The following is a 23,988-nucleotide window of genomic DNA, read 5'->3' as shown; positions in this document are numbered from 1 at the left end:
GTGGTAGTTTGAGCATTCTTTGGCGTTGCCTTTCTTTGGGATTAGAATGAAAACTGACCCTTTCCAGTCCTGTGGCCACTGCTGAGTTTTCCAAATTTTCTGGCACATTGAGTGCAGCACTTTCACAGCATCACCTTTTAGGATTTGAAATAGTTCAACTGGAATTCCATCACCTCCACTAGCTTTGTTTGTAGTGATGCTTCCTAAGGCCCACTTGACTTTGCATTCCAGGATATCTGGCTCTAGGTGATTGATCACACCATCGTGGTTATCTGGGTATTTTATATTAGGTTAGATATTAAAATTGAGAGTAAAGACAAAAGTGATTAAATCAGGCCAACATCACTTGGGTAAAAATTAAATTCTTAAAGAGTGGAACTTTTTTATTTAGATTAGATTCTGACCATACAACTATTAGCATTTTCTGTTTGGGTCAGCATTTTGTGCTTTGTTGGAAATAAAGCTTTTTTTTTATACCATTATAAGAAATTATGCAATGTTCTTTACCTGTCCTTTTCCTAAGCTCCACCCTCATGTCTTCAAGTTTCTACACAGTGGTGTGGGAACTTCTCTGAATGAGTATGTTGAGATGTGAATGTTGATTTCCTTTGAGTTGACTTGTGCCAAAACCACCATGAGAGCGCCGTCTTTGGTTGCCTTCGCTTGCTGAGAGAGTCCCCACTTTTACATAACGAGTTCCTGTCATCTCTACTCCACACCACCTGTCCTGTGATGCATAATAACAGAGATGTGTGCTATTCTCACTGCTAGGTAATCTAATTCCAAGACACCAGGAGCTGTTTTATAAAAATCCTGTGTTTGCTGGAGTAAGGTTGCCTGAAATCAAAGAAACGGTGCCTCTTGAAAGACGCTATCCCAGACTCTCTGAAGTTGTGATTGATTTAGCAAAGGTAATCAATACTTTTTCTTTGCTCTTTCTGACAGGGAATTTACATTATGGGGATTTGATTTTCCCTTTTTTTTTTTTTCTGGTCTGCTTGATCTTTTCGGTCAACCCCTTCCTCTGACAACTTAAATTTTTGTACATTAAGAGAGGAGAAAGGGGGCAGCAGAGGGTGAGATGGTTAGACAGCATCACTGACTCAATGGACAGGAATTTGAGCTAACACGGGGGACAGTGGAGGACAGGGGAGCCTGATGTGCTGCAGTCCATGGGGTCACAAAGAGTTGGATACAACTTAGCTGCTGAACAACAACAAGAACAACATTAAGAAAGAGTTTAATTTGGTGGGAACAGAGATGGAGGAATGCCAGAGATAAAAGCCTGAAAATTTTGCTTGTTTTTTTTTTAAAAAAACTTTTTGTATTATCTAGCATGTTTTAAGTGTGAAAACATTCCCATAATGATGTGTTTTTAATGTCTAACATTTAAAATGCAGGCCTTGTATAAGTGGAAAAGAGGAGAAAATAGGATAAGAAAATGAAAAGATGAGTAGAGAAATATTTAAGTCTAGGGCTTTAAAGTATTAAAGTCTACAGATCATGATCTGTAGTATATTGTTAAAAAGGGGCTTTTATTCAACCACTAGATTCACTGAAGCTAATTTTTACATGATCGTCACCTTTGCCTTGTATTTAATTGAGGAAGATATTAGGGACATTCTCACTGGATCAAATTCTTTCTAAAAGTGGACCTTTTGGATTTATTAGCTCAAAAAAGCCTCATTAGTTAGGACTGTCCTAAAGTGTGGTTGTTTGTTTTTTTTGGGGGGGGGGGTTGGCCCACACCGCATGGCATGTGAGATCTTGGATCTTGGTTACCTGACCAGGGATCAGACCCAAACCCGTGCCCTCTGCTGTGAAAGCACAAAGTCATACCCATGGACCACCAGGGAGGTCCCTGTCCTAAAGTGTCGATAAAATAAATATCTCGAAAAGAGCAGGGTCACATAACATTTAGCTAAGATAGTTTTTGCTTTTTTACTTCTTTAAATAACTCATTTTAAAAAAGCTTGGTAAGCTTATGAATAGTTATAACAAGTTCTTAGAAAAATACATTGTTATTTTTCTACATAATGTAACAGATCCAAATATTCTTTATTTAGACTAGCTTTATGATCTGTCTGTAAAGAGATTTAAAAGGAATAAAGGTAAAATGATTGTCCAACTTATGTCCCTTATGGTAGAATCATATGACTTTTTAAACATTTTATTCCTTTTTAATCATAGGAAATCTTAAACATAGAAAAGGAAGTAGATAAAATAGTGGTGTCATGACCCCCATAAGCTGGTCATTAGCTACAGTGGTTAAAAATCTTTGGCAAATATTTCATCTATCCTATCCACACACTTAGGAATTTTTTTTCCTCAGCAGTTTTTTACTGTGTGGCCTGTGGGATCTTATTTCCTTGACTAGGAATTGAACCTCCGCCCCCTTAGTGGAACCACAGAACCTTAAGCACTGGACCACTGGGAATTCCCTCAGCAACATTTTTTTGGAGTATTTTGAAGCAAATTGCAGATATTATGGTATTTCACTTACAAATACATTAATTATTTGTATAATTTTCTTGTTCATTTAAAGCTACCTATTGAGTCCCTTCTATTTTTACTAGCTGTGAGTGATTCCATTGGGTCAGAACAAGATATAATGAAATCTATATGAAAATGAAAGAACAAGATAAAATGAAATCATCTATGTCAAGTATCTAGCGCAATAATAAGCGCAGAGTAGTTCCCTTCCCTTCTATTCTGCAAGTACTGTAAATTTAAAAAATTGTCAAGAATTTCTTAATATAAAATACCTAATCAGTGCTCAAAGTTTCATTAATTTTCTCATAATTCCTTTTTATAGTTTGAATTAGGATCCACATGAAGTCTAGAGGTCACAATTGGTTGATATGTCTCTTAAGACACTTAATTTACAAGCTCCTCTTCACCTCTTTGTTTTTTATTTAAACCTTGCCATTTATCTATTAAAGAAAATAGGTTGTTTGTCCCATAGAATTTTTCACATAGTATAGTTTAATATGTTCCTCCATGTCCCATATTTTGTATAAACTCATAGTAGAGCTAGAGCTTAATCGGAATTAGGTTGAATTTTTTGGCAAGAATACTTCATAAGAGGTTTGTATATTCAGAGACGCTGAATGTCTGGAGGTCTTTCTTTTTGTGATATTAGCAGTCATTGGTGGTCACTGTCTAGATTTGTGCTTTATTCCTTATCACTTATTATAGATGTTTAAAATTCATTGACTCTGAAGAAGAATTTTCTATGTTTAGACATGTGAATGTAGGCAGTTCTTTGATATGAACTATATGTATTCTTTGGTTTCCCAGAAATGCTTACATATTGACCCAGACAAAAGGCCCTTCTGTGCGGAGCTCCTGCACCACGATTTCTTCCATATGGATGGATTTGCTGAGAGGTATGCTACTATGTGTTCTGTGTCACATCAACCTAGGGTCAAAGTAAGGCCCCCATAGCAGTACGTAACAGTAACAAACAGTATTTCTTTACCCACCTATTCTAACAGGATCTCAAATATTTACCACCCTACCTCCATTCACCCTTGGCAACAACACATTCCTAGGAGTGGTCCCCTGCATTCACCAAATCAGGGCTCTTGGTTTTCACGAAGCAGTCCCTTCATGCCATTCTTTCTCTCTCCCTGTGATGACCTCCATCACTCGGGTCACTGATTTCTGGTCTTGCTACCAGCTGTGCGATGCTATCATCTTGGGTCCTGATGCATTTGCAAAGGTGGCATCTCCTGTTGCTGCTGAACTTACACCACACCCAGTCCTCTGACACTGCTGACTGTGGATGCACGTGGAGACCTCGATGTGCCAAACCTGTGGGAGCCAGAATAGCTGGCGTGGTCCCCCTGTGCTGCTCCAGCCGCTGGCATCCGTGCAGCTGACAAAACAAAAAATAGTGAGATGAGTGGCAATGACACTGCTTTATGTTTCTGCCAATCTATTTATTATCCACCTTAGTAAAAGATAACCGGATCCTCGTATTTGCTTCCACATTTGATTTCTTATGTTGTTTTGGTTGAAATATACAGAGAAACTGTGGTCTCACATAAATATGTAGTTGGAAAATGGAAGAGAATTTTGATAGTTGTTTTAGGTCACTGTGAGTATTTTTCTTTAATTCCATACCAAAAAACTTTGATACTGTACCCAAACTTGACAGCGGTAGTTTCTTAAAAGTTGCTTGTATTGTGGAATCTGAAACCGTATCAATGAGCTTCTTTTCCCATTACATTAAAATCCGCTTGTCCGTCTTGCACTTTGAGTAGATCTTTTACTCATGCATGCTTTTGTAGAATCATTCATTAGTCATTTGGAAAATACTCTTTTGCTAAGTTATATAGAGCTTTATTTAATAATGTTGACATTTAATTGGGCTATATAAAAAAGTCACATTCTCATCAGAAAAACCTTTAGTATTAGGAATCTGCTAAGTTCACGGTAGTGGATACAAGTTGAATGAAATTCTAATTTTTTATAAAAAGGTGAATTTTACCATTAATGCAAATATTATTGGATTTTTCCTTGAAGTAACACACTCCTTTGTTCATTTTTTAAAAGAAAATATCTGCTGAATACCCCAAGTCTGAGTAGTAATAATTTTTCTATCAGTTTTTCAAGTAATAATGTTCCATGAAGAAAGTGGCTAGTTTAGCTTGTAACTCAACCAGCTACACAAGTGCTTTTCTTAAGACAACCATTGCACTTTGATTTGCAGTGGAGGTACCTTTTCAGGGGTATAGATTTAATAACGGATATATATACACACACATATATATGTATATATATACTTACTGTCCCATCAGGGACATTCTTAAACAAAACTGCCCCTCCCCAACTTAAACTTGAGAATTTGTGACTAGGAAGAATATAATAAAGTTTGTGTAAGGTTTGTAAAGTTTTGTACCTCTGTAAAGTTTGGTGCCTCTGCTTCAATCTTGGTAAGGTGCCTGCAGTTTCCCCCTGTTGCTTTTTATTTCATCAAATGTCAGCATGGTGAAAAAGAAGTCACCGTCATACTAAGATAAGAGCTTTGATGTTATGAACCTCCTGGAAGATTTTCAGAGATCTCCAGCGGTCCGCAGAAACCTCATTTCTCATTTTGAATAACACAGTCTAGTTTAATGCTCAAATCTTAAAGATAAATATCTTGAACATCAATTTTTTCCCAGATTTATCTGTTTCATACAGTCTTATCAACAAATGTATTCTTACGTAGGTTTCCTCAGGAACTGCAGTTAAAAGTACAGAAAGATGCCAGAAACATTTCTTTATCTAAAAAATCTCAAATCAGAAAGAAGGAAAAGGAAAAGGATGAGTCCTTGGGTGAAGAGAGAAAAACACTTGTGGTGCAGGTAAATTTCCATGTTTTAAGGCATATTAAACTTTAAATTTAATATATCCTTAAATTTGAGGGGGGTATGGGATATTGAAGATCTTAAAAGTTTCCTGAGTGGTTAACAAGTTCACGTTTAGATTAGTTATAAAAATGTATTTTCTGTAGACATTACCTGTTTTAAAAAAAAATCTTAGGATATCATGTACCGAGTGCCTACTATACTCAAGTCTGTACAACAGGGCTTGTCGGGAAATCATACTCATTCAAGAACATTTAGACATGCATGTGCACACTCATATGCAAACACATAACACGGTTTTTTCCCCTTAGATAATAGGAGAGAGAAATATAATTTTTAGAATTTTATATAAAGTAGAGCATTTAAAAATTGAGATTTGGGTACTCAATTTATTTGAAATTTACTTTTCTTGGTAAATTATCCAGCATCTGTTCTCAGTAAGATAATTCAAATCTACCACCAGCTCACTCACATTTTCTCAAATGAACCCAAAGGAGAAAGAGGACTCAATTTTGTGTTCCCTGACTTTTGGATACATGAGAACAAAAGTCAGCATGCTTGAGTCCTCTTTCATGGTTTTCCACTGAAATATAATTTGATATGTGTATACCTGCTTATGTGTATGTATAATTTTTTTTTAAAGTTATTTATTTTTGACTGCGCTGCTCTTCATTGCTGCGTGGGGGCTGTCTCTAGTTGCAGTGAGTGGGGGCTACCCTCTGGTTGTAGTGTGTGGGCTTCTCACTGCAGTGGCTTCTCTCATTGTGGAGCATGAACTCTAGGCCATGAGCTCAGCAGTTGCAGTACTTGGGCTTCCGTAGTTGTGGCGCACAGCCTTAGTTTTGCCCCTTGGCAGGTAGAATCTTCCTGAATCAGGGACTGAACCTGTGTCTCCTGCATTGGCAGGCAGATTCTTAACCACTGCACCACGAGGGAAGTTCTGTGTACATATCATTAAATCTGATATATATATGTGTGTGTGTGTGTGTGTGTGTGTCAGAGCTAGTGTAAGTTGCATTTTCATTTGAAATAGATGTCTGACTGAGAATCCCAGGTTTAGTTTTAATTCCAGAGGCGGAATGAGAAAAACCGGAGCCCAAGAAGGTGATCTCTCTGAAATTCTGCTTTTGTTGACAGGTACTTCATGGGAAAAGGTTATTTTTCCTTCCCCTCAGATCATTAATGTTGTTAACATTTTATAACAGGATACCAATGCCGATCCCCAAATTAAGGATTCTAAAGTATTTAAAACAAAAGGACCAAAAACAGATGGAGAAAAAGTGGAAAAAGCGAGTCGAGCTTCAAATGCCAGCTGTCTCAATGACAATGGGATGAGCCCCGTCAAAATAGTGCCTTCAACGAGCCTCCGAGATGGCAGCAATGGCAGCTTGGACCAAACAAGAAATCCAGGCATGGCGATTCCCCCACTCACACACAATCTTTCTGCAACAGCTCCCACTGTTACTTCTGGAATGGGAACTATCTCAGGAATTCAGAGTTACAGGTATGAATTGGGAAAATAAGAACAAAATGTTCTTGCATATTTACAAGCTGCAAATATTTATTAGTCCAGCCACCTGCATTATTACTCTTAGACTTCTGGATACTCTTCATTATTTTTTTTTTAAATTATTTATTTGGCTGTCAGGTCTTAACTGGCAAAACACACGATCTTTCATTGCAGTGCACTGACTATCTAGTGGTGTCATACCAGCTTTAGAAGGCACACCTCAGTAGTTGAGGTGCACAGGCTTCATTGCTCTGTGGTATGTGGGATCTTAGTTCCCTGACCAGGAATTGAACCCACGTACCCTGCAATGCAAGGCAGAGTCTTAACCACTAGACCACCAGGGAAGTCCCTGCTATTCCTTCTTGTCAGGTTGCTGTTTCAAAAGACTTCTTGGCCAATGTGATGAAAATTATGAGCGTTTGATCAAAAAATTTACCGAGTCCTAAGGAAATAGAGTTGTATTATTTAAGGTGAAGAGACTCTATAGCTATTTAGTCTAATAACACAAAAAGAGGTTGTCATAATAAAAGAGATAATTGGTTTTGCATATCTGCTGCTGCATGGTGTGGCTGTGGGCATTTAGTAGTACAGTTCTGTTCAGTTCAGTCCCTCCCTCAGTCGTGTCTGACTCTGCGACCCCATGCACGTCAGGCCTCCCTGTCTATCACCAACTCCCAGAGTTTACTCAAACTCATGTCCATTGAGTCAGTGATGCCATCCAACCATCTCATCCTCTGTCATCCTCTTCTCCTCTTGTCTTCAATCTTTCCCAGCATCAGGGTCTTTTCAAATGACTCAGCTCTTTGCATCAGGTGGCCAAAGTATTGGCATTTCAGCTTCAACATCAGTCCTTCCAGTGAACACCCAGGACTGATCTCCTTTAGGATGGACTGGTTGGATCTCTTTGCAGTCCAAGAGACTCTCAAGAGTCTTCTCCAACACCACAGTTGAAAAGCATCAATTTTTTGGTGCTCAGCTTTCTTTATAGTCCAACTTTCACATCCATACATGACTATTGGAAAAACCATAGCCTTGACTAGATGGACCTTTGTTGGCAAAGTAATGTCTCTGCTTTTTAATATGCTGTCTAGGTTGGTCATAACTTTCCTTCCAAGGAGTAAGTGTCTTTCAGTTTCATGGCTGCAGTCACCATATGCAGGGATTCGGGAGCTCCCAAAAATAAAGTCAGCTGCTGTTTCCACTGTTTCTCCATCTATTTGCCATGAAGTGATGGGACCGGATGCCATGATCTTAGTTTTCTGAATGTTGAGTTTTAAGCCAACTTTTTCACTCTCCTCTTTCACTTTCATCAAGAGGTTCTTTAGTTTTTCTTCACTTTCTGCCGTAAGGGTGGTGTCATCTGCATATCTGAGGTTATTGATATTTCTCCCAGCAATCTTGATTCCAGCTTTTGCTTCATCCAGCCCAGCGTTTCTGATGATGTACTCTGCATATAAGTTAAATAAGCAGGGTGACAATATACAGCCTTGACGTACTCCTTTTCCTATTGGGAACCAGCCTGTTGTTCTACGTCCAGTTCTAACTGTTGCTTCCTGACCTGCATACAGATTTCTCAAGAGGCAGGTCAGGTGGTCTGGTATTCCCTTCTCTTTCAGAATTTTCCACAGTTTGTTGTGATCCACAGCCAAAGGCTCTGGCATAGTCAGTAAAGCAGAAGTAGATGTTTTTCTGGAACTCTCTTGCTTTTTTGATGATCCAGCGGATGTTGGCAATTTGATCTCTGGTTCCTCTGCCTTTTCTAAATCCAGCTTGGACATCTGGAGGTTCACGGTTCATGTATTGTTGAAGCCTGGCTTGGAGTATTACTTTACCAGCGTGTGAGATGAATGCAGTAGTGTGGTAGTTTGAGCATTCTTTGGCATTGCCTTTCTTAGGGATTGGAATGAAAAGAATAGGCAATAAATTCGATTAAACTGCATGTCACTTGGTGGTAGTTTTTTGTTTAGTCATTAAGTCGTGTCCAACTCTCTGCAACCCCGGGACTGCAGCACGCCAGGCTTCCCTGTCCTTCACTCTCTCCTGGAGTTTGCTCAAATTCATGTCCGTTCATGTCACTTGGTGTTGGGTCATTTAATTTGATGCTTGAAAAAAATAATTACTGCTGATTCTAACGTAAATTTTTGTTTTTGTTTTTGTTACAGAGTGGATGAGAAAACCAAGAAGTATTGTATTCCATTTGTTAAACCAAATAAACATTCTCCACCAGGAGCTTATAATATTAATGTGACCACATTGGTAAGGGAACTGTTTTCAGTGGTAGAAGAGCAAGTATTAGTCATTTCTAGGTTTATTAATATTAAACATGGTAGTGAAGAACTGAGAGTTTTGTTGGGAGACACATCATGGTGTAGAAACTTAACTATGTATATATCATCCCAGCCTGTCAAAGTCAAGTTTAAGTTTTATAAATCTAGAAATTTAAATGCAAGGTGTTATTATTATATAGAATAGATAAGCAACAATGTCCTACTGTATAGCACAAGAAACTATATTTAATATCCTGAGATAAACCATAATGGAAAGGAATATAAAAAAGAATGTATATATAACTGAATCATTTTCCTGTACAGGAGAAATTAATACAACATTGTAAATCAACTATACGTCAGTCAAAAAGATGTTATTAAAATGACATCTATTTTAATTTTTTTTGGTAATCATAAATTTTCTTAACTTAATGTTTGGTAATCAGTACCTTTATAGAGTAGACGAAAAGGTTAAATTATCTTATCTCACCCAAATCAGATTTCTGGTAGAAGTATTCTATTTACTCACTTAACAGATATTTATTATCTATTAAGCAGAAAACACTGGAGAAGAATAAGTTAATCTTTTTTTTCAAGGAGCTCCTGGTCTAGTAGAGAATAAACAAATTAAAACATAGTGTCAGATTGCAGTAGTAGAATCATATCAGGGTTCACAGGTCTTCTGAAGATTTAGGGAGTATTATTAGGCCAGAAGGCTTCTTTTAAAAGTTAAGTTGAATCATCATTGCTTTTCCACTCAAAACCCTCTGTTGGCTTCTTAGCTCTGAGAAAAATCAAAGTGCTTTCAGGGCCTTTTGGTCCCTGAGTGATTTACGCTTGCCACCCCTCCATCCCACTCCTGGCTACTCTCATTTTTGATCACTCCAGTCCATCCAGCTTGATGGGTTGGTGGTTAAGAATCTACCTGCCAATGCAGGAGACACAGGCTCAGTCCCTGGGTTGGGAAGATCCCTGGGAGTAAAATATGATAACCCACTCCAATATTCTTGCTTGGGAAATCCCATGGACAGAGGAGCCTGGGGGCTTATGGGTTTGCAAAAGAGTCAGCCATGACTTAGCAACTAAACAAGTCCAATCACATTGATTTCCTTGCTATTCCTAGAACGTGGCTAGACATGCTCCCACATTTGGGTTTTTGCACTTGCTGTTTCCTCTCTTTTAGAGTATCCTTACCCCAGATAATCCAAAGAATTTGCTTTCTCTCCCTCTTGACTTCCATGAAATCTTACTGTGAAGTCTTCTCAAATATTTTAACTCATTTTGTCTCCTATTATTTTCTCCCTTCCCCTTGTTTAGTTCCCCACCCCTGATTGCCTTACATGACATCCTCTGTATTATCTTATTTATATATTGTCTGTTTTTCCCTGCTACCCCTTTCCCTGAATGGAAACTTCCCAGGAGGGATTTGTACTTTCTTTGTTTTTATTACTGTTCTGCCCCACACCTTGAGTAGTGTCACATGCATTTAAACTGCTTAAGAAATGTGGTGAGTGGATTCTTCTGCCAGGAATAGGGAGGTATGGATGTATATTTCCAAGGGAGTATTTTTCTCATGACATTCCCTTCCCTACCTCTTTCATCATCCTCAGAGCTGAAAAGTATACCCTTCTTTTCCTGTCTCTCATGATTGAGACATTGCATTTATTTTTCTTTTAACTATTCTTAGCCTATAATTTCTGTATCCATAGTACTTTCCTTTTTTTTTTTTGCTATACTCTGCTCATTATTTATGGATTTTTTTGTGTGTTTTATATTCTTGATCTGCTTTGGAAGACTATTTTAATCAGCAAGGCTTCTCAAGGTAGCTGGCTTCTTTTCAGGCATTACATAATCAACAGTGGCTGATAATTTTAGATCTCATTTCTGTTTATCTTCCTTTGGAACAGGGACTCAAGAAAGGAGGTAAAGATTAGTGGGGAGAAGACCCATGGAGTCTTTTCTTAATGAAAATTAACAGAGGCAGAACTCAGCATACAATTTCTTTAACTTCTAGGTTGACTATCAATACCCTTCTCCCATGCTTTGTACCCTGATTCTGAGATGTAGATAAGTATATTATTATAAACATCTCTTATGTATTTTAACTTGTCACTTTTTGAGTATACAAATCTAGTAGTTTGGACTCATTATTTTATTTTATTGTTTTTTACTTGCAGATAGTTTTTTTTAAAACAAAAACTAATTATTTTATTTTATAGTTGATTTGAAACTTGAGGCTTAGCACTTATTCTATTAAAAGAGTAAATAGAAACATCTCAAATAAAGAAACTCAAAAGTTCACTACAGGACTTCTGAAGACTTTCTGGGAGGCAGGGTAGTTCACAGAATATGAAACTCAAGACATCTGGAACCTTAGGGGCTTGACACTGTCATTATAGTCTTTGTGTATATATTTCACTGTTTATATATGTATGTGTATATACATGGACATACATATGATTTCATCATCTGTATGTGGTTTTTTCCTTTTAGCAAATCATATAATATCTCTGTGTATCATCTGTTTTGAAAATGTGGAAAAGATTGTAGAGTCTCTGTGTTTCTTAAATGAAACAGATTGGGAAAATGTCAAACTCACAAAGGTGCAGAATTGAAGTGCTACTGCTGATCTTTATTATTTTTCCAGACTTTATAAAATATGAAGTAATAGCACTAAGAAAGATTAGGAAAATAATTGGAATAATAATTTTATACTTTATACCTTAATAAAATGTATTTCTAGGGAGATAATATCATTTGCTAATGCTGAGGAGCGAGACAAGGACAAATGTAAAAAAACGAGTAACAAGATTACCATTGGGAAAGTGAAAAATGTGCTAGGAGATGTGATCTGCGACAAGATGAACTATTCACAATTCAGGTGTCAGTAACAACTATATGCATAAAAGTCCAGCAAGTGTCATAAGGCCTGACCTTGCTGGCCTGAAAGACCAGGACACTGATGCCCATCTTTTAACCTTGTGACGCTTGCCAGAACTTAGACTGACAGTTGGTGGAGGAAGGAGAAACTCAGAGCAATCAAGCACCCCACTTGTTAGCAATTTTAGTAAGTTAGGAAGAGATTTGAAATAAATGGGTGAAGTTGTTTCATTTGTTATTAGTGTTCCTCAAACTTTATATTATTCCAGCTTTTGAATTCCATAAATTTTAAGATATGAATATAGTAGTTATGAAAGGGGACAAGCTTACCTGGAAGCTAATTCATTTGTGTTAACCATTCTGATGATATTAGGTTGCTAGTGAAAAGAGCCTACTTCAGGCAAATAAGAAAAGAAGGGAATACTCAAAGACAGATGTCCGTTTGCCTGAACTAAATTATAATCATCTCCCTGAACTAAAAGCCCTGGAAGGCATCGGTATGTTTATAATGCTTTTACTATTTCAGCCTTTTTGTATACATTATTTAAAATGTATGTTAAGTAAACTAACAATATTAAAATTTTTAGTAACTTTACATATTTAAGTATGTGAAAATGTAGACTTATGTACAATAACTACAGACTGAGGGACAGATATAGAATGTGAAAAACTAACAAAAATGTCTCATTTTCTCACTCTGTTCATGGTTATTTTTGTCTAGCTCGGAATTCCAGGCTAATAAAGAAAGAGAACAAAAATCTTTCAGAATCTCGAATTCCGTCTCTGGCCACAATTGACTTGCACACCCCCAGTATCGCCTTACAGCAGGTATAGAAATACTCTCTGTAGGTTTCATGGAACTTGGGTTTCTCTCATACTATCTTTTGGGCTTCCTGGGTGGCTCAGCGGTAAAGAGTCCGCCTGCAGTGCAGAAACTGCGGGAGACGTGGGTTCTATCCCTGGGTGGGGAAGATCCCCTGGAGGAGGGCATGGCAACCCACTCAATAGTCTTGCCTGGGGAATCCCGTGGACAGAGGAGCCTGGTGGGCAACAGTCCTTAGGGTTGCAAAGAGTCAGACACAACTGCAGTGACTTAGCACGCATACTTCCTTTTAAAGTGTCATATGGAGAGTTTGCTTTTATGGATTGGGTAGGTTTATTAGTGACATCTGTAAAATTTGCATGTTAAATTTTATTTTATGATTCATTGCATTAAGCACCCTTATTACATATATATTTACATAAACATTTCCCAGCTTACAGTGATCAGTTTTTTATAGGTTAAAAAATTGTGTGTGTGTGTATGTAGCCTAGCTGTGGCTTTAACATACCTATTCTTTATTGTAGCTTATGGCATTTCACTGCAATAATACCAAACTTATTAATATTACCCATCTTTCAAAGAATTAAACTCTGGAATTATTTTTATCCTCTTAAAAGTTATTGTTTATTTGACACTTTTCCCTAGGGCAATCTGTTCCATCCATGCTAGAGATTTTCTTTTTAAATTTATTTATCTTAATTGAAGGATAATTGCTTTATAGTATTGTGTGGGTTTCTGCCATACATCAACATGAATCAGTCATAGGTACACATATGTCCCCTCCCTCTTGAACCTCACTACCACCTCCCACCTCATCCCACCCCTCTAGGTTCGTGCTAGAGATTTTCTATTCCATATAGTCTTTTTCTATAACTTCTCTTATCTCTCCACAATATTTACATTTCTGCTACTTTCATATCAACAATAGTCATATCCCTAAGAAAACTGGCAAACTTTTTAATCTCTTGGGCCATCCATAACTAGCTGCAAACTTGAGACATGTATCACTGAATTTTTCCCTTTACTTCTTTTTTTCTCCCACTTTTCTTCCTCAAACAAGTTTTTACTTCTGCTTGCTGCAACTTTTATTTTGGAATTCTCCATCCCGATTGTTTAAGTATCTCCATTTCCTAGACAGCCTCTGTATGTACCCTCCTCCTCCATGTGGGTGCTTTTTCCTACTGTTACTCCTGAAATACTTTGTACAACTCTGCAAACAAGGGGAATGCTATTGCTGAGGATAACAAATTACAGAGGCAGTTACTGAGTGATTCTGAGAAAAACATTTATAGATGGCTGTTGCTTTTTGACTTATCCCTTGCCAGCCATTTCGGGAGCAACATCATTAAAGCTAAACAAATTCCTATTGTGTGGAGATGAAGCATGGCCACAGATTTATTTTTAGGAACTACAGTGTTGCGGGAAATTCCTCGTATACTGCTAAAGTTAAATGTAAAGCAGATTTTAAAAGCAAAATTTCCCACTTGCTCTTTGTGAGCACATTATTGTTCAAAGCACTTTTGGGGTCAACACAGCTCAATCTTGTTGCAAGCAATGGAAGAAAAACTTTAGCTGCCTTCCCCCTTCTTCAATATTTTTCTTTCTCATTCTGAACTAATCGTTTTACATTTGTAAACTGGTTCTGCAGTTTTTCCTCTCAGGTTATTTGTTCAGCTTCCATTTGCATTTAAAATACAATGAAAGAGAAAGTAGGTATATTGAAAAAGCCCAGGTTAACACCAAAATAACATGAATTTATGTGTGGAAAATCTAGGTGGGAAGAGACCCAGCTGGACAGGGAAAGCCAAGGGCCTGCCTTCTGAGGCTGTGACCTGCCTTGCACCCTTACTTTATGGTGTTCATCAATGCACTGAACTACAGAACATTTTCACATTTATAAAAGTCTGTTATATACCTTTTGGAACAATCTGTAAGATAGATTCTATAAGTGAAGTATTGCTTAATCCATGGAATCTGTCTCCATTCCCTCACCACCCCCCCATGCTTACACATCTTATATTTACAGACATAACTTCAAATTTTTTTCCTCTAAGCATTGTTTGCTTCATTCCACAAATTTCCGTATGTTATATTTTCATTATCATTCTGGTCAAACATTTAAAAAATTTCCCTTGTAATTTCTTCTTTAACCCAGTAATTATTTAGAAGTGTGTTGTTGAATGGATACTTGGGTATTCTTTAGATACTTTACTATTTATTTGTAATTTAATTCCATGTGGTCAGAGAATATACTCTGTATGATTTTGATTTTTTTAGATGCATGGAGATGTGTTTTACGGCCCAGCACATGGTCTGTCTTGGTGAATAAACCTTATTCTCTTAAAAATAATGTATATAATTAGTTGTTGGATGTAGTGTTTTATAAATGTGAAATTCGACTAAGGTTGATAGCGCTCAAACATTGTATATTCTTGATTGATTATTTTTTTGTTTAGTTCCATCAGTTCCTGAAAGAGTGCTATCAAGATCTTTCACTATGATTGTGGCATTGTCTATTTTTCTGTTTATTTTTGCATGTATTTTAAAAATTCTGTTTTATTAGGTAGACACGTTTATACTTGTTTTGTCTTTCTGATACATTGTCCCTCTTATCATTTTGGAGTGTCTCACTTTCTCTCTCATGGTGCTCTGTGCCTCGAAGTCTGTTTTATCTGAGATTAAAATAGTCACTTCAGCCTGCGTGCGTGCTGAGTCACTTCAGTCACGTCTGACTCTGTGCGACCCTGTGGACTGTAGCCCACCAGGCTCTTCTGTCCATGGAATTTTCCAGGCAAGAATGCTGGAGTGGGTTGCTATGCCCTCCTCCAGGGGATCTTCCCCACCCAGGGGTCAAGCCCACGCCTCATATGTGCTGCTCTGGCAGGTGGGTTCTTCACCACTCGTGCCCCCTGGGAAGCCTTCACTCCAGCGTACTTACAGTTACTTGTTTCCATAGTATATCTTTCTATCAATACTTTCATTTACTTCCAGCTTATCTGGTTTTTATGTTTAAAGTGTTTCTTTTGCCAACAGCAGATAAATTAGGATCTTCCCTTTGTATCCATTCTGTCAATTCTGATTCTTTTAATTGGAATGTCTGTTTGTTTTCTATTTCTGCTAACAAGTTACTACCAATTTAAAACAATCTCCATTTGTTACCTCACAATTTCCATAGATCAGAAGTCAAGGTATAGCTGCTGCTCTCCTTATGAGTCTCATTAAAAAAAAAAAAAAAAAGAGTCTCATAGGCTGAAATTAAGATATCAGCAGGACCGTGTTTCTCTCTGGAGGCTCTAGAGGGGGAATCCGTTTCCAGGCTCATTCAAGTAGTTGGCAGCATCTAGTTCCATGTAGTTGTGGGACTGATGTCCCGTTTCCTTTCTGACTGAAACTTGGTGGGTTGTTCTCAGCTTCCAGAGGCCATTCACATGGCTCATGGCCTAATTCCACAGCCTTCAAAGCCAGCAACTGTGGTTGAAACTTTCTTACTCCTTTGACTCACTCTTACGTCATCTGCCTCACCTCTCTGACGTTCTTCCGCTTTTAAGGGCACATGTGATTCCTTGGGGCCACCAGGATAGTCTATCTGAGGGTCAGCTGAATTGCCAAATTAATTTCGTGTGCAAAGTTCTTTCACAGCAGTAGCTAAGTGAGTTTGATTGACTAACCAGGGACAGATACCTTAGGGGAATATCTTTAGAATCCTTCCTACCACTGAATATTTAGGCCAATAAATATTAACATGATTATTCATGTGTTTGGATCTAGCGCTATCTTTTATTAGTTGTTTTTTGTTCCTCTGTTTTCCCTTTCCAGTCTTATTTTGTATTTAAATATTTTTAGTATTGGCTCTTTGGTGATAATCTCTGCATTATTTTTTAATGAATTCTCTAGGGATTACAGTGTATGTAACTAATTTTTTTGTAGTCTACTTAGAGTAAGTATTGTATCACTTATAAAATGTAGAAGGTTTCCAAACCTATTTCTCTTCCCCACACCTGAACTTTATGTTAGAGTTAGCGTATGTATTTTATTCACATACCTCACTACACTATGTTATCTTTTTGCTAAAATAGTCGTAAGTATTTTAAACAGTTTATGCAAATAAAAGTAGTTTTCTATGTTTACCTAGCTACTGACTTTTAATGTTGTTCTTCCTTCTTTCTTAAAGATTACAGTTTTAATTTCTGATATTATTTTCCTTCTGTCTGGAAAACCTCCTGTAATGCTTTTTACTGAGCAGGTATGATAATGACAAACTCTTACTTTTCTTTCATCTGGGAATGACATTATTATTTTGCCTTCTTTCCTGAAATATGTTTTCACTGGATATAGAACATGAGTTGGTACATTTTTTAAAAATAAATTTTTCCTCTAAGCACTATAATTATTTCTCTGTCTTCTAGTCACTACAGTTTCTGGTGGAAAATTATTAGGTATTTGAATTGTTCCTCTGTATGTAGTGTTTCATTTTTCTCTGCTGCTAAGTCATTTCAGTCGTGTCTGACTCTGTGCGACCCCAGAGATGGCAGCCCACCAGGCTCCTCCATCCCTGGGATTCTCCAGGCAAGAACACTGGAGTGGGTTGCCGTTTCCTTCTCCAATGCATGAAAGTGAACAGTGGAAGTGAAGTCGCTCAGTCGTGTCCTACTCTTAGTGACCCCATGGTCTGCAGCCCACCAGGCTCCTCCGTCCATGGGGTTTTCCAGGCAAGAGTACTGGAGTGGGGTGCCACTGCCTTCTCGGTCATTTTTCTCTAGCTGCTTTCAATATCTAAGCTTTGTCTTTTGTGTTTATTAGCTTGAATATCTTATGTGTGGACATAGTTCTCTTTGAGTGTATCCTTCTGAAATTTGCTGAGCTTCTTGAATCTGCAAACTGATTTCTGTTATCAAATTTGGCAAGTTTTGGTCATTATTTCTTCAAATATTTTTTCCTGCTATGATTCCTTTCTTTTCTTGTTATGAAATTCCAGTGACTTGTATGATAGGCCTTGTGGTAGGTTTTTGTTTTGTTTTGTTTTTTACAGGTTCCTGAGGCTATTCACCTTCTTCAATCTTTTTTTCTGTTTTTTCAGATTGAGTAATATCTACTGATCTATGTTGCACTTCCTCACTACTCTGATAGCAGGGCTTGCCCTTTGGGCAAAGTCACAGTGGTGATAAACAACAAAACTGGAAACTTACTCCCACATGAAGGGTTGTATCTCCAAGTTTGACTCTTGTCCTTCATTCTCAGTTTTTTGTTTTTTTTTTTTTTTGTATTTTTTTTCCAAAGGGTTTTGATTCATTTATTTTTTTGATAGGTAGTAAACATGGGTTACAGCAGGTTTACATTGCCCTGGCACATCAGAAGTATCATTTAGCATATATATCAACAATGAGGTCAAAGAGTATGATGAAGCCATTACTTCATCTTTTTCTGTATAAGCAGCTTGAGCTATCCATATGAATAGTTAGTCCTAATCATCTGATGTTTGAACAAGAATTGGGATGTGGGGGAGGTAGGACTTTGGCAATTACTGAGAATCTGTTATGTTCAATTATTAACTTCTAGGTGTCAAAGTCTCCCCTGTCAGACGATTCAGAGGCTGATTTGCCTCCCGTGGAACACCAGCACTGAGTGTCCTGTCGGTTCTGAAATGGGTAGGTCTGATTTCTCACACTTGGCTGTGTTACCCTTCATGGGAAATGTTTTGTGTTAATAGCTTGTTAAAGCTACAGATTCTTAGCCAAAATATTCTTCCATGTTTGGCTCTGTGGGAACTCCTGACAGACAAAGAATTGTACCACTTTAAAAAAAAAAAACCAGGAGTAGCGTTTGTCTCTGGGATGAAATCCTTTTTCATAGAGCTTACATCTCTTGCTTTTAAACTAATCTGCTATATTTTATTGGATACAGTAATGTGAACTTAGGGTGAAAAGTGCTCCAGGAGGATACAGACTTATCTTTCTTATCAGTCATATGCCCTTTGGGCTTGTAAAACAAGAAAGAGTAAAGGATTGCTAGATAATCTTTTTCCTAATAAAGAGGTATCAGCACTAAACCCAGTGATTGCTTTCCTTTTAAATAGAACTTTTTAATGCTAAAAATCAAAATCAGACCCCCTCCAAATCAGACCTTTTGGGGGTGATAATTTTCTATGTGAGCTCACACACATCATTCAAAGTTGAATATCTCATTAACTCTGTGAAATGTATTGGTAATAAAACCCCACATTCTCATAACTGTGTTGTTGGAATTAATCTTTCAACCTCCACAAAGTATTTTGAATGTCTGTGACACCAAATGTGAATTTACTGTGATGTGAACAAATTTTAAATTTTAATTTCTCATTTTTAGAGGTCCTTTCCAAGGCCCTAGTGGAAGTCATTTGCAATGCATTCATTATACATACTGTGTAAACTTCAAGCTCTCTTAAAATTTGCATCTATTTTGTCAAAATTAGTCATTATTTATATAAAAGGGGATGTGCTATACATGGTAATTTTGGTGAGTAATTATCCCGAAGACTGTCTTTAAAATCTTGGTTTTGATGCACATGGTTTTCTTAGACTATATAATACCTACCAAGACTATCAATATAGACAGGGTAAGAAAACAAGAGAGGTAGAAATTAATTTCTAGAAGGAATTTATATAAACTATTGGGTGACGTATATCCCCCTTTGCTTTTAGATGCTTCTGTGGTACCTGAGACGACATTCTTGTGCAACAGAATTCTAGAAGCAGAGATTCATGGCTTTGAGCATTGACTTCTGAACTGCCTGTGTTTTCTGAGAAAGGCCTTGCAGCAGAAGAAAAGACATCATCCATGTGTTTCACAGGAAGATTGAAAAACTGTTATCCCCTCACCTTTCAAGTCCGTTGATGCTATTTCAAGATATATCAAATGAAAGAATAGTGATAGGGTTCTTGTTCTATGAATGTGTATTTACTATTAGTAGATTGTGTATTTAAAGTGAGTAAAAAAAGGAGAGAGAGAGAAGCATTTAAAAGGTTTTGTTATTTATGCATTGAATCTTGTGTGTTATCTGTATAAATGTGTACATTTATTTGGAAGTGAGTTCAGTGGAGGTAGATGATCAAAACTAGGATCAATTGAAGAAAATGAAAAAAAAAAAAAGGATCAAAAAGAGAAAATGTTTCCTTTACCCAAACTTAATTATAAAACACATTTAAAAATCTTGCTTGTTTCTATGCTTTAAGGAGAAAAGTAACTACTCTCTATGGATAGAAGTATATCTTTGGTTTCTGTGATTATTGTTAATGTTTGATCAGTGTTATTGTGGGAATTTGGCCTCTCTGCTGATCTTCTAAGAACCACACTAAAGCAAATTTTGCAAAGAAACCTTTATTTCTAAAAACTTAGTGTGGTTCTGGCATTGGATAGTCCTCTGTTTTATAAGATTCTAGTGCTCATGTTCCTGTGTGTAGGAATGTGATTGAAATGAGTGGTGAAGAAGAATTTTGTTAAATTTACCCTGGAGCTGAATGCTGTGCTTCTCATTTGAAAAAAAAAGAGGTAACCATACAGAGTTTGAGGGCTGAAACTGCGTTATACCAGTCGACTTAGGCTGATTACTCTTTTCTGGGCCAGTGTCTATGAAACTCTCCAGTTGGAAATGCTTTAGGGAGGGAATGTCCACTGTTAGGACTTCACTCTTGTCCCACTGATAGTTTGAAGGTGACATTAGACAGAACCTAGAGATGTTCCTCTCTCCTTGGTTCCTCAAACACTTAGGCCTTCCCCAAAACTTTTTGTCAAGGTTCAAGATCATTTACCATCAGCCCATACATCTTTACTAGCAGAGTGGTCCAAACTTTTGTGTGGTAATGTTAAACCAATTGGACCGCAGGATTTTGGTTTCTGGGTTGTAAGTCATGCTCCGCATTTAGAGAATAGTTGTTAAGGGGACCAGAATTTGTGTGGACATTTCTTTTGGCTTAACCAATGTTAACAACATGTTTTTTTCCAGAAGGCATTGGCTAGAACTTAACTCCCAAATTTAACTAGCACTTTTCTCTGGGAGCTTAATATTGAAATTCTGACCTTAGATACTTGGGCTTCAAAAGAGTAGGACATTCCAGAGGAGGCAAAATAAGAGGCTCCAATGTGGAGTCTATCGGTGGTTCAACTAAAATTTGGTCTTGATTCTGAAATTCTATCCTTAACCTCTGACCAGGTATTTGACTAGATTGTTATGGCTAACATGCTGAACAGAATTTGTGTGTAAGTACTAATCGGCTTCACATTAAAATATTATTTTATTTTTACTTTGAAAAATGCTGCCAAGAGACTCTACAGCATGGAAAACAGATGATACTTAAAAAGCGAAGTGTTTCTCTAGTTTATTTCTATGTTGTTTTAATTTTTAGATCAGTGTGAAAATATCATCTCAGTGTCTAAGGATCTAAGATCAATAACCTTCTCATTTCTATATTTGCTTTTGGGCATTTTTTTGTTTATTAAAACATATTGTGAACTTCAGAGTTAAGGAGCTAATAATGATTTACTGTAAGTCCAGGTTAAGACTTGAGGATCTTATCTGTTTAGAACTTGCAGAACTACTTGAAAAAGATTTTACAGATTGGGGCCATAGATACTGAACCAAAATAATCCCTCTTTTCAGTTTGAGGTTACTTTAACTTTTTCTCACCTATAAGGATATGATTAAGCCACTTACTAATAGAAAATGTATGTATGTACTGGTGGGGGAAATGGGCTTGCTGTGTGTATGTATGTTTTAAAATTAATAAATATTATATCTTACTGAGCTCCATATATGGTTTTTGCTTGATTTTTATTTGAGACCATGAATAATGCATGCAGCACTGCATATTTTTAACAAATAAGTTTGAAATAATTGTTAATTTTTTTTTCAAAATTTAGGAAACAGGGGTAGCAAGTTAATTTTCTTGTACAGCCAGTGATACAAGCAGCCTGATCCTGTCTTGTCCTTTACTTGTCTTGTAAAGATGACCTGGTAAAAACTGTGATAAACTCAATCTTAAAACCTGGTTCTCTTGATTGAGAATAGCTTACTTGGTAAGAGAGAATACCTTGCTTGGTTAGGATAGCTAACATCCTATAGAAATGGGGCCACAGAAGATGTGTTTTCTCTTGTGACTCTCTCATCGTTGGTTCCTTCGCTTTAGTTTTGCTCCAAGGCTGGATCTATAGTAAATTATGTGTTACACTAGAGAGGAAAATGTGCTTGACTTGTTTTCTAAGCTCTGCTTCCTATAACCGAACCATTGGCAGGAATGAGAGACCTCAGCATCACTGTTTTTCAGGTTTTAAGGCTGGTCCTAGAAAATTGGACTAAATGGATTTTTCCCCATTGTTTTGTGTTGTGTTTTAGCATTAGATATGGGCCCTTAACACTCCTCCATGTGAATGAAAAAGTTTGTTCTCATATCACTTTTTAAACGGTCTAATTTTCTCTCTTTGTATCTTCAGACGTGAAGTAACTTGAAAGTGTAATTACCATGTTGTTGTCCAGTCACTAACTGGTCTCTGACTCTTTTGCTACCCCATGGACTATAGCCTTCCAGACTCCTCTGTCCTTGGGATTTCCCAGACAAGAATACTGGAGTCGGTTGCCATTTCCTTCTCCAGGGGATCTTCTTGACCCAGGGATAGAACCCAAGTCTCCTGCATTAGCAAGCGAATTCTTTACCACTGAGCCACCAGGAAAGCTCATAATTATGATAAAGCTTATCCGTTTCTTAACATGTCTTTCTGAGAAGTGCCTTACCACCAATCACTCGTCATCACTTGTAAGTAACTTGTGATTTAGAGCTTTGTGTTTGTAGATATTTTTGGATATTATTCTTGTGGATATTTGTGATGTTATTATATACTGAGAAACTGAAAACAAAAACTCACCCACAAGACGTTGTTTTCCTTTGCTTTCAGTGAAATTTTATTTCCCTCCATTGCATAGCCTTATTTAATCCCTTCTTGTTCTACTTTGGCGTGAAGGGTCATCTCCTGTAGAAATGAGGATGGCTCTAGCCAAATTTTGGAAACTGTGTTATTGGTTAACATGAATTAAATGAGGAGTCAGGAAAGTGAAACCAAAATATTTCAATTTAGCATGTTTTCTCCCTACACTAGGGTAGGATCTCCAGGCAGTAAAGAGAACAGGCTTTTATGTCAGTTTATCTCCATTTAGCGATCTCCATGCCTCTAGAGGCTTCCCCAGTTGCTCAGTGGTAAAGAATCCACCTGTCAATGCAAGAGACACAGGAGACACAGGTCTGATCCCTAGGTCAGAAGATCCCCTGGAAGAGGAAATGGTAACCCACTCCAGTATTCTTTTTTTTTTTTTTTCATTTATTTTTATTAGTTGGAGGCTAATTACTTTACAATATTGTAGTGGGTTTTGTCATACATTGATATGAATCAGCCATGGATTTACATGTATTCCCCATCCCGATCCCCCTTTCCCGCCTCCCTTTCCACCCGATTTCCACAAGTGCACCAGGCCCGAGCACTTGTCTCATGCATCCAGCCTGGGCTGGTGATCTGTTTCACCATAGATAATATACATGTTTCAACGCTGTTCTCTCGAAACATCCCACCCTTGCCTTCTCCCACAGAGTCCAAAGATCTGTTCTGTACATCTGTGTCTCTTTTTCTGTTTTGCATATAGGGTTATCGTTACCATCTTTCTAAATTCCATATATATGTGTTAGTATACTGTAATGGTCTTTATCTTTCTGGCTTACTTCACTCTGTATAATGGGCTCCAGTTTCATCCATCTCATTAGAACTGATTCAAATGAATTCTTTTTAATGGCTGAGTAATATTCCATGGTGTATATGTACCACAGCTTCCTTATCCATTCATCTGCTGATGGGCATCTAGGTTGCTTCCATGTCCTGGCTATTATAAACAGTGCTGCGATGAACATTGGGGTGCACGTGTCTCTTTCAGATCTGGTTTCCTTGGTGTGTATGCCCAGGAGTGGGATTGCTGGGTCATATGGCAGTTCTATTTCCAGTTTTTTAAGAAATCTCCACACTGTTCTCCATAGTGGCTGTACTAGTTTGCATTCCCACCAACAGTGTAAGAGGGTTCCCTTTTCTCCACACCCTCTCCAGCATTTATTGCTTGTAGACTTTTGGATAGCAGCCATTCTG

General features: G+C 37.4%; 1 protein-coding gene across 2 annotated transcripts in view; it reads left to right on the top strand.

The window, feature by feature from the left end:
- CDKL2 (cyclin dependent kinase like 2) overlaps positions 1 to 21,623 on the top strand; it is a 42,739-nt gene extending 21,116 nt beyond the window's left edge. Inside the window, exons 6-14 of one of the 2 annotated variants that reach the window (XM_043448431.1) lie at positions 772 to 911; positions 3,301 to 3,389; positions 5,219 to 5,354; positions 6,563 to 6,861; positions 9,030 to 9,123; positions 12,388 to 12,511; positions 12,736 to 12,842; positions 18,394 to 18,482; positions 19,515 to 21,623. In XM_043448431.1, coding sequence (XP_043304366.1) covers positions 772 to 911; positions 3,301 to 3,389; positions 5,219 to 5,354; positions 6,563 to 6,861; positions 9,030 to 9,123; positions 12,388 to 12,511; positions 12,736 to 12,842; positions 18,394 to 18,459 — 1,055 coding nt within the window. In that variant the 3' untranslated portion in view covers positions 18,460 to 18,482; positions 19,515 to 21,623. The remainder of the gene's footprint in view (positions 1 to 771; positions 912 to 3,300; positions 3,390 to 5,218; positions 5,355 to 6,562; positions 6,862 to 9,029; positions 9,124 to 12,387; positions 12,512 to 12,735; positions 12,843 to 18,393; positions 18,483 to 19,514) is intronic. The other variant, XM_043448432.1, reaches the window with a different exon arrangement.
- Positions 21,624 to 23,988: the final 2,365 nt, after the last annotated feature.

The sequence above is a fragment of the Cervus canadensis genome, chromosome 26, assembly GCF_019320065.1.
Source record: "Cervus canadensis isolate Bull #8, Minnesota chromosome 26, ASM1932006v1, whole genome shotgun sequence".
NCBI classification, from domain to species: domain Eukaryota; kingdom Metazoa; phylum Chordata; class Mammalia; order Artiodactyla; family Cervidae; genus Cervus; species Cervus canadensis.
The sequence above is the reverse complement of the archived record's forward strand: the minus strand, read 5'-3'. Positions and strand labels throughout refer to the sequence as shown.